Genomic DNA, 20432 nt, shown 5'->3' with positions numbered 1-20432 from the left:
ACAGTCTTCCCTTGATTCCTCTCCTCCCATTCTCTCTACACCTCCTCAAAACAGTAGCTCATAAAGTGAGGATTCAAGGAGAGGAAACTGTTCTTCCTGCTGATGGACACAAGGAATCAAAGGAGAGCCAATCTGTGTGAACATGACTAGGAAACTCATCATCATCATCATCCAAGTACCACCAGGCTCTAGAAGTTGGCCAAGAAATGACAGAGACCAACCTGCCACAGAGAAGTTGTTGAGGGGTGGGAGGCTATGGTCGGACGACATCTCTGGCTTCTCCTTGTAGCCGATGAAGGAGCCATCACTCTTCAGGATGAAGTACCGCGGCCTCCACGTCTTAATGTACTCTCCTGCAGGGAGGGAGGGAGAAGGGCATGAGTGAGAGGGGGGAGAGAGGGGAAGAGAGAGAGGGGCAGAGTGAGAGAGAGGCACATGAGCCATACATATTAGGGTTTAACTAATTCTGAGTGGACTCACAGTGTCCTAGAAACAGAGACACTGTGAGACAGCGATGAGTGAAGCTCATCTCAGCTCACCCCTCTTATGGAGCCAGCCCTCTCTGACCACACTGATGTCATTCATGCTGGGGCGGAGGACTGCTGGGGCTCAGGGTGGGGGTCACAGGGGAAATACAGGGAAGGGGAGATGTGACTGCTGGGGAAGGGAGTCAGATGTGTCTCTGACGAAAATGTCTCACAGTGCCTAGGGGACAGAAAGATCAAAGATACCAAGATATTAACCACAATTGAAAGAGGATACATTTTCATATTTTTTTTTTTGAAAATACCCGAATACTCATTGTAGGTTTATGACAATGGAAAATGATTGTCCGCATGACGATTACGTAAATGTCACCTCTTCAAGATGTATGTAATGTAAACTTTAAATTAGAGGCATGGTCAGATGTCTAACAGTGACTTTCCTATTTTCGGTACCCAGTTTAAGTTAACCAGGTACACAGGCCAGGGTGTTTTCCTGGATCAAAAAGGGGCGTAGGTTGTAGACGTGGCAATGAGTGTAGGGCTGTCAGGGCAGCAACATTTTATAGACAATTTGAGGCCCCACATCTTGGCGCTGCAGAGAATTATTTACATTTTTGAGGCAATTTCATGCAATTCTACACATTTCTCCAAGGAGCAGAGATTTCTTTTAATTATATAAAAATAAAAATAAACTAATATCATGCGATTTTACATACTCAGCCATGAAGCTGAGAGAAGATTTTTCAGTTTTAAAAGCTAGTTTCCTGCAGTTCTATGCATTTTGCCATGGCTAATGCTGTGTTCTTATGCTCATAACAAAATTAATAGTGCCAAATGAATTGGTTTTGGAAATGTTCCATTCTCCCTGACTGTCAAGCTTTTAGTTTGGCAATTGCTATTTATATAATTTTTAACTCAATCTTTGAGAGAGCGAGATAGATATCTATTACACACACACACCGTTGAAGTCGGAAGTTTACATACACCTTAGTCAAATACAATAAAACTCAGTTTAACAATTCCTGACATTTAATCCTAGTTTTAAAAAATCCCTGTTTTAGGTCATGTTGCTTCAATATCTTCACATCATTTTTCTCTCTAATGAAGCCATCCATTTTTAAGTTCAACAGCACCCCCACAACATGATGCTGCCACCCCCGTGCTTCACAGTTAGGATGGTGTTCATTGGCTTGCAAAGCCCCCCCCCCCCAAGGATGAACCAGTCTACAATTTTATTTCCTGAGGTCTTGGTTGATTTCTTTTGACTTTACCATGATGTCAAGCAAAGAGGCACTGAGTTTGAAGGTAGGCCTTGAAATACATCCACAGGTACACCTCCAATTGACTCAAATGATGTCAATTAGCCTATCAGAAGCTTCTAAAGCCATGACATAATTTTCTGGAATTTTCCAAGCTGTTTAAAGGCACAGTCAACTTAGTGCATGTAAACTTCTGACCCACTAGAATGGTGAAATACTCTGTCTGTAAACAATTGTTAAAAAATTACTTGTGCCATGCAAAGTAGTGCTATACTGCTATACTGCTCAAAAAAATAAAGGGAACACTTAAAACCTCTTGAAGCTAGGGGGCACTATTTTTATTTTTGGAAAAATAACGTTCCCAAAGTAAACTGCCTATTTCTCAGAACCAGATGCTAGAATATGCATATAATTGACAGCTTAGGATAGAAAACAGTCAACATTTTCCAAAACTGTAAAAATATTGTCTGTGAGTATAACAGAATTGATATTGCAGGCGAAATCCTGAGAAAAATCTAATCAGGAAGTGACCCTTATTTTGAAACCCCTGTCTTTCTATGCATTCCTATTGCCCATTGAAATGGATAACAACCAGATTCATTTTTCTACGTATTCCCTAAGGTGTCTACAGCATTTTGACGTAGTTTCACGCCTTTATGTTGAAGAATGAGCGTAAACGAACACATTGCGTAAGTGGCCAGCTGATGGCTCTCAGAGTGATTATTGCGTAAAAGAGAGAGGTAGCCATTTTTCCTCCCGGTCCTACTGAAAAGACAACTGTCCCGGTTGATATATTATCGAATAGATATTTGAAAAACACCTTGAGGATTGATTCTAAAAAACATTTGCCATATTTCTGTTGATAATATGGATATAATTTGGAATTTCAGGTGGATTCCTCAACATAACGTGACCAACAAACGGAGGTATTTTGGGTATAAAAATAATCTTTATGGAACATTTGCTGTCTAACTGGGAGTCTTGTCAGTGAAAACATCCGAAGATCAAAAGGTAAACGGTTAATTGTATTGCTTTTCTGATTTTCGTGACCAAGCTTCCTGCTGCTAGGTGGACATAATGCTATGCTAGGCTATCGATAAACTTACACAAAAGCTTGTCTTGCTATCGCTGTAAAGCATAATTTCAAAACCTGAGACGACAGGGTGATTAACAAAAGGCTAAGCTGTGTTTCACTATATTTCACTTGTGATTTCATGAATATGAAAATTTTCTAGTAAGATTATTTGACCGTTGCGCTATGCTAATTAATGTAGTTCCGAGAGGTTAAACAACACAATGTAACTCCAAGTCAATCACACTTCTGTGAAATCAAACTGTCCACTTAGGAAACAACACTGATTGACAATAAATTTCACATGCTGTTGTGCAAATGGAATAGACACCAGGTGGAAATTATAGGCAATTAGTTAGACACCCCCAATAAATGAGTGGTTCTGCAGGTTGTGACCACAGACCACTTCTCAGTTCCTATGCTTCCTGGCTGATGTTTTGGTCACTTTTGAATGCTGGCGGTGCTTTCACTCTAGTGGTAGCATGAGACGGAGTCTACAACCCACACAAGTGGCTCAGGTAGTGCAGCCCATCCAGTATGGCACATCAATGTGAGCGGTGGCAAGAAGGTTTGCTATGTCTGTCAGGGTAGTGTCCAGAGCATGGAGGCGCTACCAGGAGACGTGGAGGAGGCCGTAGGAGGGCAACAACCCAGCAGCAGGACCGCTACCTCCGCCTTTGTGCAAGGAGGAGCAGGAGGAGCACTGCCAGAGCCCTGCAAAATGACCTCCAGCAGGCCACAAATGTGCATGTTTCTGCTCAAACGGTCAGAAACAGACTCCATGAGGGTGGTGTGAGGGCCCGACGTCCACAGGTGGGGGTTGTGCTTACAGCCCAACACCGTGCAGGACGTTTGGCATTTGCCAGAGAACACCAATATTGGCAAATTCGCCACTGGCGCCCTGTGCTCTTCACAGATGAAAGCAGGTTCACACTGAGCACATGTGACAGACGTGACAGAGTCTGGAGACGCCGTGGAGAACGTTCTGCTGCCTGCAACATCCTCCAGCATGACCGGTTTGGCGGTGGGTCGGTCATGATGTGGGGTGGCATTTCTTTGGGGGGCCGCACAGCCCTCCATGTGCTCGCCAGAGGTAGCCTAACTGCCATTAGCTACCGAGAGGAGATCCTCAGACCCCTTGTGAGACCATATGCTGGTGCGGTTGGCCCTGGGTTCCTCCTAATGCAAGACAATGCTAGACCTCATGTGGCTGGAGTGTGTCAGCAGTTCCTGCAAGAGGAAGGCATTGATGCTATGGACTGGCCCGCCCGTTCCCCAGACCTGAATCCAATTGAGCACATATGGGACATCATGTCTCGCTCCATCCACCAATGCCACGTTGCACCACAGACTGTCCAGGAGTTGGCGGATGCTTTAGGCCAGGTTTGGGAGGAGATCCCTCAGGAGACCATCCGCCACCTCATCAGGAGCATGCCCAGGCGTTGTAGGGAGGTCATACAGGCACGTGGAGGCCACACACACACTACTGAGCCTCATTTTGACTTGTTTTAAAGGTCATTACATCCAAGTTGGATCAGCCTGTAGTGTGGTTTTCAACTTTAATTTTGAGTGTGACTCCAAATCCAGACCTCCATGGGTTGATACATTTGATTTCCATTGATAATTTGTGTGATTTTGTTGTCAGCACATTCAACTATGTAAAGAAAAAAGTATTTAATAAGAATATTTCATTCATTCAGATCTAGGATGTGTTATTTTAGTGTTCCCTTTATTTTTTTGAGCAGTGTATTTGTAAACTTCCGACTTCAACTGTGTGTGTAACAGGTTTAAACACCGTTTCCCATTGTTTGTTTCATTGAACAAGCATTCATGAGCATGTACCTGTGGAACAGTCGTTAAGACACTAACAGCTTACAGACAGTAGGCAGGCCTAAGACAGCGCTACAGGGAGACAGGCCGGACAGCTGATCATCCTCGCAGTGGCAGACCACGTAACAACACCCGCACAGGATCGGTACATCTGAACATCACACCTGCGGGACAGGTACAGGATGGCAACAACTGCCCGAGTTACACCAGGAACGCACCGTCCCTCCATCAGTGCTCAGACTGTCCGCAATAGGCTGAGAGAAGCTGGACTGAGGGCTTGCAGGCCTGTTTGTAAGGCAGGTCTTCACCAGATATCACCGTCAACAACGTTGTCTATGGGCACAAACCCACCATCGCTGGACCAGACAGGACTGGCAAAAAGTGCTCTTCACTGACGAGTCGTGGTTTTGTCTCACCCAGGGTGATGGTCGGATTCGTGTTTATCGTCGAAGGAATGAGCGTTACACCAAGGCCTGTACTCTGGAGCGGGATTGATTTGGAGGTGGAGGTTCCATCATGGTCTGGGGCGGTGTGTCACAGCATCATCGGACTGAGCTTGTTGTCATTGCAGGCAATCTCAACACTCTACGTTATAGAGAAGACATCCTCCTCCCTCATGTGGTACCCTTCCTGCAGGCTCATCCTGACATGACCCTCCAGCCTGACAATGCCACCAGCTATACTGCTCGTTATGTGCCTGATTTCCTGCAAGATAGGAATGTCAGTGTTCTGCCATAGCCAGCGAAGAGCCCGGATCACAGGTCCCAGACGTGCTCAATGGGATTGTTGGATCAGAGGGTGAGGGCTAGGGCCATTCCCACCATAAATGTCTGGGAACTTGCAGGTGCCTTGGTGGAAAAATGGTGGAAAAATCACAGCAAGAACTGGCAAATCTGGTGTAGTCCATGAGGAGGAGATGCCCTGCAGTACTTAATGCAGCTGGTGGCCACACCAGATACTGACTGTTACTTTTGAATCCCCCTTTGTCAGGGACACATTATTCCATTTCTGTTAGTTACATGTCTGTGGAACTTGTTCAGTTTATGTCTCAGTTGTTGAATCTTGTTATGTTCATACAAATACTTACACGTTAAGCTTGCTGAAAATAAACACAGTTGACGGTTATTTTTTTGCTGCGATTGTATATATATATAACATACACACACACACTATCTATTCTACATACTTTATATCTGGTTATAGTTGTTTAAGTTTACACCTTGTGTTCCATTTTCCATTTTGGCGACCCGAAAAAGAAACACTTAGGCAGCCCACCCAAAGGCTTCAATGGCATAAGGCTACTTGGTGCTGATCACCTCACCTGTACAATGGTAAAGTAAGGCTTGGTACATACGCTCTAAAACAAACTGTTTAGTAACAGAATTACAGTAAAATCTCCCTCAGTTTTATATGGTTACTCAACTTTGTATCTGCACAGTTCTACCTCTAAATATGTTTTTGTAACGTGTTTTATGGAAATTGTTAAAAGCAGTGCATTGTTCTATTGTTTGTTAAACTTGAACAAAAAACATTAATTTAGGTATACATTTTAAAGTGAAAAATCAAAGTCCACGTATTTCTGTTACCATGGAATTGCCCTACTTCCACTGAAGAACTGCTGAGGGTTGTAAACAGAAATGCAGCCTCTTAAGGCTTCCTCAAACTCATCAGAATGAATGTAAGATAACTCAAGAAATCTGTAATTAATTTAGAAGTTTTTGCTGAGTAGATTTTAGGCTCTCAATTTTACACCTAAATAGGATGTTTGGTAGAGTATTTCAAGTAAAAAAAATGTGCATGAAAATTATTTGTGTATCGTTGAATGACAAACACCACATTGAAGCATCCCTACTGTTGTCCAATCACCGATGGCGTTTAGACTTCGGCTTCCGAACTTCAGCTTGCCTCCAGAAAAAAACCTTTGCCAAAGGCCAAAACCAAATTGTCATAATAAATAAAAAATATAACTAGGCAAGTCAGTTAATTAAGAACAAATTCCTGAACGGCGCTGGGCCAATTATGTGCCGCCCTATGGGACTCCCAATCACGGTCAGATGTGATACAGTCTGGATTCGAACCAGGGACTGTAGTGACACACTTAGATGCAGTGCCTTACATCACTACGTCACTGTCTGTTCCAAACTGTTTTGGATGGGAAGCACGCGGACGCCTTCACAGGCATGCATGTATAAAGTGAGGAGTGCAAAAAATGTGATCATCAAGGTTGACATGTTTTTCAATTAACCGACAAGTCTGTGTTGACGGACTCCTCTTTTTGACCACCCCCTGCCCGTGTGTATGTGGATCCTCATCACCAGACAGTGTTAGGTCTGTGTCTGTTCTGCAGCCAGCTCTGCCCAGTTAGAACCCAGCAGACACCTGTCGCAGCTTGCCCCGGCACAGGCTGGCAGCACTCCCGGTCACTATGGGCACCCCACTATCAAATAATCCCCAACTTGTAGTGTAACAGCCGGATGGGCAGTGCATCACTTGGCTACACAACCAAATAACTGCCAGCTACCTCTCAGCTACCTCTCAGCTACCTCTCAGCTACCTCTCAGCTACCTCTCAGCTACCTCTCAGCTACCTCTCAGCTACCTCTCAGCTACCTCTCAGCTACCTCTCAGCTACCTCTCAGCTACCTCTCAAACATTAGCTGACACGGGCTAGTTGATCTGGACATTTCTGACAAGTTATAAATAACTTAAGTATGCAATGACTGACATGACAAGAGGAACTGACGATACACCACCCAATTTCGAAATTACACCTGGTTCATTCTACTATTAAAACTTTAAAGAGTAAGTTAAAAGCCGGACAGAGTCCCCCCTGCCGACCCCTCAAGCCCCCCCCCCCCCCCAGTTTGGGAACCACTGCACTAGAGGAGCAAGACAAACAGAATTACTGCTACCATCATGGTAGTACCATGTTTTTATTTCACCTTTATATAACCAGGTAAGCTAGTTGAGAACAAGTTCTCATTTACAACTGCGACCTGGTCAAGATAAAGCAAAGCAGTGCGACACAAACAGCACAGTTACACATGGAATAAACTAGCATACAGTTAATAACACAATAGAAAAATAATAAAGTCTATATACAGTGTGTGCAAATGGCATGAGGAGGTACGGCAATAAATAGGCCATAGTAGCAAAGTAATTACAATTTAGCAGATTAACACTGGAGTGATAGATGAGCAGATGATTATATGCAAGTAGAGATACTTTTCTGCTCTTTTGCACACCAGTAAATAAAAACAATATGGGGATGAGGTAAGTAGATTGGGTGGGCTATTTACAGATCACAGATTACTGCACCTGTACATAGCCCACCTATAATTTAGCCCAAACAACTACCTCTTTCCCAACTGTATTTAATTTTAATTAATTTATTTATTTTGCTCCTTTGCACCCCATTATTTTTTATTTCTACTTTGCACATTCTTCCATTGCAAAACTACCATTCCAGTATTTTACTTGCTATATTGTATTTACTTTGCCATCATGGCCTTTTTTGCCTTTACCTCCCTTCTCACCTCACATTGTATATAGACTTGTTTATACTGCATTATTGACTGTATGTTTGTTTTTACTCCATGTGTAACTCTGTGTCGTTTTATCTGTCGAACTGCTTTGCTTTATCTTGGCCAGGTCGCAATTGTAAATGAGAACTTGTTCTCAACTTGCCTACCTGGTTAAATAAAGGTAAATAAATAAATAAATAAATATGTACAGCTGCAGCGATTGCTTAGTTGATGTTTAAAGTTAGTGAGGGAAATATAAGTCTCCAGCGATTTTTGAAATTCGTTCCAGTCATTGGCAGCAGAGAATGGGAAGGACAGGCGGCCAAAGGAGGTGTTGGCTTTGGGGATGACCAGTGAGATAGACCTGCTGGAGCGCGTGCTACGGGTGGGTGTTATCGTGACCAGTGAGCTGAGATAAGGCGGAGCTTTACCTAGCATAGACTTATAGATGACCTGGAGCCAGTGGGTCTGGCGACGAATATGTAGCGAGGGCCAGCCGACTAGAGCATACAGGTCTCAGTGGTGGGTGGTATAAGGGACTTGTGACAGAACAGATGGCACTGTGATAGACTGCATCCAGTTTGCTGAGTAGAGTATTGGAAGCTATTTTGTAGATGACATCGCCGAAGTTGAGGATCGGTAGGATAGTCCGTTTTAAGGGGGTAAGTTTGGCGGCGTGAGTGAAGGATGCTTTGTTGCGAAATAGGAAGCAGATTCCAGATTTAAATTTGGATTGGAGATGTTTAATATGAGTCTGGAAGGAGAGTTGCATATAATCAATGTGATGAATGTTAATTTAGTATCAAATCACAGCCTACTTTGCCAAATGGGGGAAAGCACTCAAAGGCGGCGCTCCTAGTGGCCGGAGACTCTAAAGCAGGGAAACTTAAATATGTTTCACTTCATTTCTACCAGAATGTCACATGTGCAAACAGAGGAAAAAAACTAAAACTCTAGACCACCTTTACACCACACAGAGACACGTACAAAGCTCTCCCTCCATTTGGTAAATCCGACCACAACTCTATCCTCCTCCTTAGATTCACCAAGGTGGCATAGCAGTTCAGACGTCTTTTGTCCTCGTCTTGTCCTGTGTGTATGTATGTATGTATGTATGTATGTATGTATGTATGTATGTATGTATGTATGTATGTATGTATGTATGTATGTATGTATGTATGTATATATATATATATATATATATACACAACTTTTTTTTATTTTTATTTTCCATCAACTCATCTTCAAAACTCTCCTGCAACCCGCCTCACCAATTTATATTTATAAAAAAGTATTATTTACCTCAAATCTGTAATCCTCCAAGAAGCTAGCCAGAAACTCCAAGAAGCTAGCCTGAAACTAGTCAGAAGCTAGCCAGAAGCTAGCCTGAAACTAGCCAGAATCTAGCCAGAAACTCCAAGAAGCTAGCCTGAAATTAGCCAGAAGCTAATCAGAAGCTAGTTAGCTTCTTTACTGGCAAATCGTTAGTATTCAGCTAACCACGGTTTGTGGTCATCAGCTATCCTTTAGCTCGAAAATCTATCGCCAGTTCTGTACGGCGCAGCGCGGCTCGGAACGGAACATACCGGACCAATTTTTCTCTCATGTCCCTGGATTTCGACTGCTCTCTGGACATTCATACCCGGATCTCACAGCTAGCTAGCTGCTATCCGTGTGACTATCGGCCTTCGTCGATTCCGGAGCAAACATCAATTATTCCGGAGCTAGCCAGCTCCGTCAATCACTCCTGGGCTGCAGTCACCTATCCGGACCCGTTTTACTGCCTACGCGGAGCCCCACCGAGCCTTCACAACTGGACTGCCGACGTTATCTACCCGAAGGAGTTTATCCGGCTGGCTCCTCCGTCGCGACGTTACCTGAATGCCCATCTGCGGCCTGCTAACCGTTAGCTGTCTTACCGGCTGCTATCTGAATAGACAATCGGACAATTTATTTATTTTTATTATTATTATGTTTTCTTCTTGGGCCTCTATAACTATATCTATTGTTTTTATTTTTGTTGTTGTTGTGTGATTTGGATTAATCCCCTCTACCACACGGAACCACACTAATCTACTGACGGAACGCAAGAGGTGGCTAACAACAGACCTCCATCCTATGCTAGCTTGCTACCGATGGCCTGGCTAGCTGTCTAAATCACCGTGATCCCCAACCAACCTCTCCACTCACTGGACCCTTTTGATCACTTGACTAAGCATGCCTCTCCTTAATGTCAATATGTCTTGTCCATTGCTGTTCTGGTTAGTGTTTATTGGCTTATTTCACTGTAGAGCCTCTAGTCCTGCTCACTATACCTTATCCAACCTATTAGTTCCACCACCCACACATGCAATGACATCTCCTGGTTTCAATGATGTTTCTAGAGACAATATCTCTCTCTTCATCACTCAATGCCTAGGTTTACCTCCACTGTATTCACATCCTACCATACCTTTGTCTGTACATTATACCTTGATGCTATTTTATCGCCCCCAGAAACCTCCTTTTACTCTATGTTCCAGACGTTCTAGACGACCAATTCTCATAGCTTTTAGCCGTACCCTTATTCTACTCCTCCTATGTTCCTCTGGCGATGTAGAGGTGAATCCAGGCCCTGCAGTGCCTAGCTCCACTCCTATTCCCCAGGCGCTCTCTTTTGACGACTTCTGTAACCGTAATAGCCTTGGTTTCATGCATGTTAACATTAGAAGCCTCCTCCCTAAGTTTGTTCTATTCACTGCTTTAGCACACTCTGCCAACCCAGATGTTCTAGCTGTGTCTGAATCCTGGCTTAGGAAGACCACCAAAAATTCAGACATTTTAATTCCAAACTACAACATTTTCAGACAAGATAGAACTGCCAAAGGGGGCGGTGTTGCAATCTACTGCAAAGATAGCCTGCAGAGTTCTGTCCTACTATCCAGGTCTGTACCCAAACATTTGAACTTCTACTTTTAAAAATCCACCTCTCTAAAAACAAGTCTCTCACCGTTGCCGCCTGCTATAGACCACCCTCTGCCCCCAGCTGTGCTCTGGACACCATATGTGAACTGATTGCCCCCCATCTATCTTCAGAGTTCGTGCTGCTAGGCGACCTAAACTGGAACATGCTTAACACCCCAGCCATCCTAAAATCTAAACTTGATGCCCTCAATCTCACACAAATTATCAATGAACCTACCAGGTACCTCCCCAAAGCCTTAAACACGGGCACCCTCATAGATATCATCCTAACCAACTTGCCCTCTAAATACACCTCTGCTGTCTTCAACCAAGATCTCAGCGATCACTGCCTCATTGCCTGCATCCGTAATGGGTCAGCGGTCAAACGACCTCCACTCATCACTGTAAAACGCTCCCTGAAACACTTCTGCGAGCAGGCCTTTCTAATCGACCTGGCCGGGGTATCCTGGAAGGATATTGATCTCATCCCGTCAGTAGAGGATGCCTGGATATTTTTAAAAAATGCCTTCCTAACCATCTTAAATAAACATGCCCCATTCAAGAAATTTAGAACCAGGAACAGATATAGCCCTTGGTTCTCCCCAGACCTGACTGCCCTTAACCAACACAAAAACATCCTATGGCGTTCTGCATTAGCATCGAACAGCCCCCGTGATATGCAGCTGTTCAGGGAAGCTAGAAACCATTATACACAGGCAGTTAGAAAAGCCAAGGCTAGCTTTTTCAAGGAGAAATTTGCTTCCTGCAACACTAACTCAAAAAAGTTCTGGGACACTGTAAAGTCCATGGAGAATAAGAACACCTCCTCCCAGCTGCCCACTGCACTGAAGATAGGAAACACTGTCACCACTGATAAATCCACCATAATTGAGAATTTCAATAAGCATTTTTCTACGGCTGGCCATGCTTTCCACCTGGCTACTCCTACCCCGGACAACTGCACTGCACCCCCAACAGCAACTCGCCCAAGCCTTCCCCATTTCTCCTTCTCCCAAATCCATTCAGCTGATGTTCTGAAAGAGCTGCAAAATCTGGACCCCTACAAATCAGCCGGGCTAGACAACCTCTCTTTCGTGTCGTCTGAGATTCCCAAAGATTGGAAAGCAGCTGCGGTCATCCCCCTCTTCAAAGGGGGGGAATACTCTTGACCCAAACTGCTACAGACCTATATCTATCCTACCGTGCCTTTCTAAGGTCTTCGAAAGCCAAGTCAACAAACAGATTACCGACCATTTCGAATCTCACCATACCTTCTCTGCTATGCAATCTGGTTTCAGAGCTGGTCATGGGTGCACCTCAGCCACGCTCAAGGTCCTAAACGATATCTTAACCGCCATCGATAAGAAACATTACTGTGCAGCCGTATTCATTGATCTGGCCAAGGCTTTCGACTCTGTCAATCACCACATCCTCATCGGCAGACTCGACAGCCTTGGTTTCTCAAATGATTGCCTCGCCTGGTTCACCAACTACTTCTCTGATAGAGTTCAGTGTGTCAAATCGGAGGGTCTGCTGTCCGGACCTCTGGCAGTCTCTATGGGGGTGCCACAGGGTTCAATTCTTGGACCGACTCTCTTCTCTGTATACATCAATGAGGTCGCTCTTGCTGCTGGTGAGTCTCTGATCCACCTCTACGCAGACGACACCATTCTGTATACTTCCGGCCCTTCTTTGGACACTGTGTTAACAACCCTCCAGGCAAGCTTCAATGCCATACAACTCTCCTTCCGTGGCCTCCAATTGCTCTTAAATACAAGTAAAACTAAATGCATGCTCTTCAACCGATCGCTACCTGCACCTACCCGCCTGTCCAACATCACTACTCTGGACGGCTCTGACTTAGAATACGTGGACAACTACAAATACTTAGGTGTCTGGTTAGACTGTGTGGGAGAAAATCATATACATGATTATAGTAATACAAGAAAAGATACATGTATGGGTTAATTTCCTGTTCTGGTAAAATGCATTGTCTATTGTATAGGACAGAAAGCAGAGAAAGACCATGGGAGTATGGAATAGCCGGGAACACTAAAGGAATGCAGACACAGACGCCTAGAAATGACTGGATATACAAAGGTCAGAGTGATATATGAAGGAGGGTGTCAGCCAAATGACCCCAGACGAATTACAGATATCAGTTACATCGTAGGGGAGACACAAGTCTGTTTAATCTTATACAAACATATGAAGAGAAGGCGACCAGAACAGCTAGTCACAGGAAAGGGGGATGTATATTATCTTTATGTCAAAAGAAGGGTCTTGTCATTATTTTTAATCTGACCGAAAGCAGATGTGGGCGTTACTGGGCTGAACAAGCAGGATGCACGAAGTAGGATGGATTCATGGATTGTGTGTATAAAAAGTCAGAGCGAGTGCTCTGAAAAGGTGTGGGTCCCGCGGGGCTCTCCGGCTTATGATACGGGTGTATTAAAAGTCTATCATTGAATTCAAAGTTCTTGGTCGTGTCATGTTTGAATCGATTTTCCACTACAACTGTAAACTCTCCTTCCAGACCCATATCAAACATCTCCAATCCAAAGTTAAATCTAGAATTGGCTTCCTATTTCGCAACAAAGCATCCTTCACTCATGCTGCCAAACATACCCTTGTAAAACTGACCATCCTACCAATCCTCGACTTTGGCGATGTCATTTACAAAATAGCCTCCAATACCCTACTCAACAAATTGGATGCAGTCTATCACAGTGAAATCCGTTTTGTCACCAAAGCCTCATATACTACCCACCATTGCGACCTGTACGCTCTCGTTGGCTGGCCCTCGCTTCATACTCGTCGCCAAACCCATTGGCTCCATGTCATCTACAAGACCCTGCTAGGCAAAGTCCCCCCTTATCTCAGCTCGCTGGTCACCATAGCATCTCCCACCTGTGGCACACGCTCCAGCAGGTATATCTCTCTAGTCACCCCCAGAACCAATTCTTTCTTTGGCCGCCTCTCCTTCCAGTTCTCTGCTGCCAATGACTGGAACGAACTACAAAAATCTCTGAAACTGGAAACACTTATCTCCCTCCCTAGCTTTAAGCACCAACTGTCAGAGCAGCTCACAGATTACTGCACCTGTACATAGCCCACCTATAATTTAGCCCAAACAACTACCTCTTTCCCAACTGTATTTAATTTTATTTATTTTGCTCCTTTGCACCCCATTATTTTTATTTCTATTTTGCACATTCTTCCATTGCAAAACTACCATTCCAGTGTTTTACTTGCTATATTGTATTTACTTTGCCACCATGGCCTTTTTGCCTTTACCTCCCTTCCCACCTCATTTGCTCACATTGTATATAGACTTGTTTATACTGTATTATTGACTGTATGTTTGTTTTACTCCATGTGTAACTCTGTGTCGTTGTATCTGTCGAACTGCTTTGCTTTATCTTGGCCAGGTCGCAATTGTAAATGAGAACTTGTTCTCAACTTGCCTACCTGGTTAAATAAAAAGGTTAAAAAAAAAAAATTAAAGCAAGAAGCACCAGTGACTCGATCTATAAAAAAAGAGGACAGATTAAGCAGATGCTAAGCTACAGGACTGTTTTGCTAACACAGACCGGAACATGTTCCGGGATTGTTCTGATGGCATTGAGGAGTACACCACATCAGACACTGGCTTTATCAATAAGTGCATTGAGGACGTCGTCCCCACAGAGACTGTACGTACATACTAGAGGTCGACCGATTATGATTTTAACGCCAATACCGATTATTGGAGGACCAAAAAAGTTGATACCAATTAAGTCGGCCAATTCTTTTTACATTTATTTGTAATAATTACAACAATACATCAATAAAATAAATGTAGCCTCAAATAAATAATGAAACATGTTCAATTTGGTTTAAATAATGCAAAAACAAAGTGTTGGAGAAGAAAGTAATATGTGCCAATATGCAATATGTGCCATGTACAGTGCCTTGCGAAAGTATTCGGTCCCCTTGAACTTTGCGACCTTTTGCCACATTTCAGGCTTCAAACATAAATATATAAAACTGTATTTTTTTGTGAAGAATCAACAACAAGTGGGGCACAATCATGAAGTGGAACGACATTTATTGGATATTTCAAACTTTTTTAACAAATCAAAAACTGAAAGATTGGGCGTGCAAAATTATTCTAGCTAGCAATTTACCTGCTACTGCATTCGCGTAACAGGCAGGCTCCTCGTGGAGTGCAATGGTTAGAGCGTTGGACTAGTTAACTGTACGGTTGCAAGATTGGTCCCCTGAGCTGACAAGGTGAAAATCTGTCGTTCTGCCCCTGAACATGTCAGTTAACCCACTGTTCCTAGGCCGTCATTGAAAATAAGAATGTGTTCTTAACTGACTTGCCTAGTTAAATAAAGGTATATAAAAAAATAAACATTTAAATCAGCGCCCAAAAATACCAATTTCCGATTGTCGTGAAAAACTTGAAAATCGGCCCCAATTAATCGGCCATTCCGATTAATCAGTCGACCTCTAGTACATACCCCAACCAGAAGCCATGGATTACAGGCAACATTGGCACTGAGCTAAAGGGTAGAGCTGCCGCTTTCAAGGTATGGGACTCTAACCCGGAAGCTAAAAAGAAATCCTGCTATGCCCTGCGACAAACCATCAAACAGGCAAAGCAAACAATACAGGGCTAAGATTGAATCGCACTACACCGGCTCCGACGCTTGTCTTATGTGGCAGGGCAGGGTGTGCAAAGGGAAGCACAGCCGTGAGCTACCCAGTGACACGAGCCTACCAGACGAGCTAAAAATCACTTCTATGCTCGCTTCAAGGCAAGCAACACTGAGGAATGCATGAGAGCATCAGCTGTTCCGGACAACTGTGTGATCACGCTCTCCTTAGCCGACGGAGTGCATAACACTCACGTCCGTAGCCATGAAGTGTTTTGAAAGGCTGGTAATGGCTCACATCAACACCATTATCCCAGAAACCCTAGACCCACTCAAATTTGCATACCGCCCAAACAGATCCACAGCTGATGCAATCTCTATTGCACTCCACACTGGCCTTTCCCACCTGGACAAAAGGAACACCTATGTGAGAATGCTATTCATTGACTACAGCTCAGCGTTCAACACCATAGCTTAGTGATGAGCTTTGACGGTACTAAGGATTCTGGGACTGAACACCTCCCTCTGCAACTGGATCCTGGACTTCCTGACAGGCCACCCCCAGGTGGTGAGAGTAGGTTGCAACACATCTGCCACGCTGATCCTCAACACTGGAGCTCCCCAGGAGTGCATGCTCAGTCCCCTCCTGTACTCCCTGTTCACCCACGACTGCATGGCCAGGCACGACTCGAACACCATCATTAAGTTCAGACGACATAACAGTGGTAGGCCTGATCACCGACAACGACGAGACAGCCCATAGGAGGTGGTAAGAGACCTGGCAAGGTGGTGCCAGAATAACAACCTATCCCTCAACGTAACCAAGACTAAGTAGATGATTGTGGACTACAGGAAAAGGAGGACCGAGCACACCCACATTCTCATCGACAGGGACGTAGTGGAGCAGGTTGAGAGCTTCAAGTTCCTAGGTGTCCACATCACCAACAAACTAGAATGGTCAAAGTACACCAAGACAGTAGTCAAGAGGGCACAACAAAGCCTATTCCCCCTCAGGAAACTAAAAAGATTTGGCATGGGTATTCAGAGCCTCAAAAGGTTCTACAGCTGCACCACCGAGAGCATCCTGACTGGTACGGCAATTGCTCGGCATCCGACCGCAAGCTACTACAGAGGGTAGTGCGTATGGCCCAGTACATCACTGGGGCAAAGCAGCCTGCCTTCCAGGACGTCTACACCAGGCAGTGTCAGAGGAAGCCCCTAAAAATTGTCAAAGACCCCCAGCCACCCCAGTCATAGACCGTTCTCTCTACTTCGCATAAAGGCTTCTCAACAGTTATTACCCCCAAGCCATAAGACTCCTGAACAGATAATCAAATGGCTACCCGGACTATTTGCGTTGTCCTTAGAAGCTTCTGATAGGCTAATTGACATCATTTGAGTCAATTGGAGGTGTACCTGTGGATGCATTTCAAGGCCTACCTTCAAACGCAGTGCCTCTTTGCTTGACATCATGGGAAAATCAAAAGAAATCAACCAAGACATCAGAAAATAAATTGTAGACCTCCACAAGTCTGGTTCATCCTTGGGAGCAATTTCCAAATGCCTGAAGGTACCACGTTCATCTGTACAAACAGTAGTACGCAAGTATAAACACCATGGGACTATGCAGCCGTCATACCGCTCAGGAAGGAGACGCGCTCAGTCTCCTAGAGATGAACGTATTTTGGTGCGAAAAGTGCAAGTCAATCTCAGAGCAACAGTGAAGGACCTTTTGATGATGCTGGAGGAAACAGGTACAAAAGCATCTATATCCACAGTAAAACAAGTCCTATATCGACATAACCTGAAAGGCCGCTCATCAAGGAAGAAGCCACTGCTCCAAAACCGCCATTAAAAAGCCAGACTACTGCTTGCAACTGCACATGGGGACAAAGATCGTACTTTTTGGAGCAATGTCATCTGGTCTGTTCAAACAAAAATAGAACTGTTTGGCCATAATGACCATTGTTATGTTTGGCGGAAAAAGGGGGAGGCTTGCAAGCCGAAGAACAACATCCCAACCGTGAAGCACGGGGGTGGCAGCATCATGTTGTGGGGGTGCTTTGCTGCAGGAGGGACTGGTGCACTTCAAAATAGATGAAATCATGAGGGTGGAAAATTATGTGGCTGTATTGAAGCAACATCTCAAGACATCAGTCAGGAAGTTAAAGCTTGGTCACAAATGGGTCATCCAAATGGACAATTACCCCAAGAATACTTCCAAAGATGTGGCAAAATGGCTTAAGGACAACAAAGTCAAGGTATTGGAGTGGCCATCACAAAGCTCTGACCTCAATCCTATAGAACATTTGTGGGCAGAACTGAAAAAGTGTGTGTGAGCAAGGAGGCCTACACACCTGACTCGGTTACACCAGCTCTGTCAGGAGGAATGGGCCAAAATTCACCAAACTTATTGTGGGAAGCTCGTGGAAGGCTACCCAAAACGTTGGACCCAAGGTAAACAATTTAAAGGCAATGCTACCAAATACTAATTGAGTGTATGTAAACTTCTGATCCACTGGGAATGTGATGTGAGAAATAAAAGCTGAAATAAATAATTTGCTTTACTATTATTCTGACATTTAACATTCTTAAAATAATGGTTATCCTAACTGACCTAAGACAAGGAATTTTTACTAGGATTAGGATTGTGAAACTGAGTTTAAATGTATTTTGCTAAGGTGTATGTAAACTTCCGACTTCAACTGTGTATAAAAATATATAAAATAATAATAAGGGCCTCCCGGGTGGCGCAGTGGTCTAGGGCACTGCATCGCAGCGCTAGCTGTGCCACCCAGAGTCTCTGGGTTCCCAGGCTCTGTCGCAGCCGGCCGTGACCGGGAGGTCCATGGGGCGACGCACAATTGGCCTAGCGTCATCCGGGTTAGGGAGGGCTTGGCCGGTAGGGATATCCTTGTCTCATCGTGCACCAGCATCTCCTGTGGCGGGCCGGGCGCAGTGCACGCTAACCAAGGTCGCCAGGTGCACAGTGTTTCCTCCGACACATCGGTGCGGCTGGCTTCCGGGTTTGATGAGCGCTGTGTTAAGCAGTACGGCTTGGTTGGGTTTCGGAGGACGCATGGCTATCGACCTTCGTCTCTCCCGAGCCCGTACGGGAGTTGTAGCGATGAGACAATATAGTAATTACTAACAATTAGATACCACGAAATTGGGGAGAAAAGGGGGTAAAATAAAAAAATAAAAAAAATAATCCAAAACGTCCGATTTAAATCGGTATTCAGCTTTTTTTGGTCCTCCAATAATCGGTATCGGCGTTGAGAAATCAGTCAGTCGACCTCTATGACATAGGGTACAGTACTGGTACTCTGGTGATGCCAGGTAAAGAGATGAGACAGGCTCTCTGCAGGTATGGCACTTGCCCATCCCTTGGATAGAGACACATCGCAACATGCCTGAACACTGCAGTGTCAAATAAAACTGTATTTGTCAAAAAGAAAATGTTAAATAACAGTAGCGAGGCTATATATGTAGGTAGAGTTAAAGTGACTATGCATAGATAATAAACAGAGCAGCAGCAGCATAAAAGAGGGGGAGACACAATGCAATTAGTCTAGGTAGCCATTTGATGAATTGTTCAGCAGTCTTATGGCTTGGGGATAGAAGCTGATAAGAAGCCTTTTGGACCTAGACTTGGCCCTCCGGAACCGCTTGCCGTGCGGTAGCAGAGAAAACAGTCTATAACTAGGGTGGCTGGAGTCTTGGACATTTTTTTGGGCCTTCCTCTAACACAGCCTGGTATGGAGGTCCAGGATGGCAGGAAGCTTGACACCAGTGATGTACTGGGCCATACGCACGATCCTCTGTAGTGCCTTGCGGTTGGAGGCCGAGCAATTGCCATACCAGGCAGTGATGCAACCAGTCAGGATGCTCTCGATGGTGCAGCTGTAGAGCCTTTTGAGAATCTGAGGACCCATGCCAAATCTTTTCAGTCTCCTGGGGAATAGGCTTTGTTGTGCCCTCTTCATGACTGTCTTAGTGTGTTTGGAGCATGATAGTTTGTTGGTGATGTGGACACCAAGGAACTTGATACTCTCGACCGGCTCCACTGCAGCCCCGTCGATGAGAATGGGGGCGTACTCAGTCCTCATTTTCCTGTAGGCCACAATCATCTCCTTTGTCTTGATCACGTTGAGGGAGAGGTTGTTGTCCTAGCACCACATGGTCAGGTCTCTGACGACCTCCTATAGGCTGTGTCGTCATTGTCGGTGATCAGGCCTACCACTGTGGTGTCATCTGCAAACTTAATGATGGTGCTGAAGTCGTGCAGTCATGAGTGAACAGGGAGTACAGGAGGGGACTGAGCACGCACCCCTGAGGGGCCCCTGTGTTGAGGGTCAGCGTGGCGGATGTGTTGTTTCCTACCCTTACCACCTGCGGCCCATCAGGAAGTCCAGGATCCAGTTGCAGAGGGAGGTGTTTAGTCCCAGGGTCCTTAGCTTATTGATGAGCTTTGAGGGCACTATGGTGGTGTTAAACGCTGAGCTGTAATCAAGGAATAGGATTCTCACATAGGTGTTCCTTTTGCCCAAGTGGGAAATGGCAGTGTGGAGTGCAAAAGAGATCGCATCGTCTGTGTATCTGTTGGGGCGGTATGCAAATTGAAGTGAGTCTAGTGTTTCTGGGATAATGGTGTTGATGTGAGCAATGACCAGCCTT

At 44.7% G+C, this 20432-nt stretch overlaps 1 protein-coding gene across 1 annotated transcript in view; it reads right to left on the bottom strand.

The window, feature by feature from the left end:
• Positions 1-20432, bottom strand: part of LOC109876052 (RAC-beta serine/threonine-protein kinase) — a 32883-nt gene that overhangs the window by 10443 nt on the left and 2008 nt on the right. Inside the window, exons 2-3 of the mRNA XM_031795460.1 lie at positions 540-705; positions 222-353 (exon numbers count right to left, since the gene is read on the bottom strand). Coding sequence (XP_031651320.1) covers positions 222-353; positions 540-585 — 178 coding nt within the window. The 5' untranslated portion in view covers positions 586-705. The remainder of the gene's footprint in view (positions 1-221; positions 354-539; positions 706-20432) is intronic.

This window comes from Oncorhynchus kisutch, linkage group LG18, assembly GCF_002021735.2.
Source record: "Oncorhynchus kisutch isolate 150728-3 linkage group LG18, Okis_V2, whole genome shotgun sequence".
In the NCBI taxonomy this organism is placed as follows: domain Eukaryota; kingdom Metazoa; phylum Chordata; class Actinopteri; order Salmoniformes; family Salmonidae; genus Oncorhynchus; species Oncorhynchus kisutch.
This window is presented reverse-complemented; position numbering and strand designations above follow the sequence as displayed.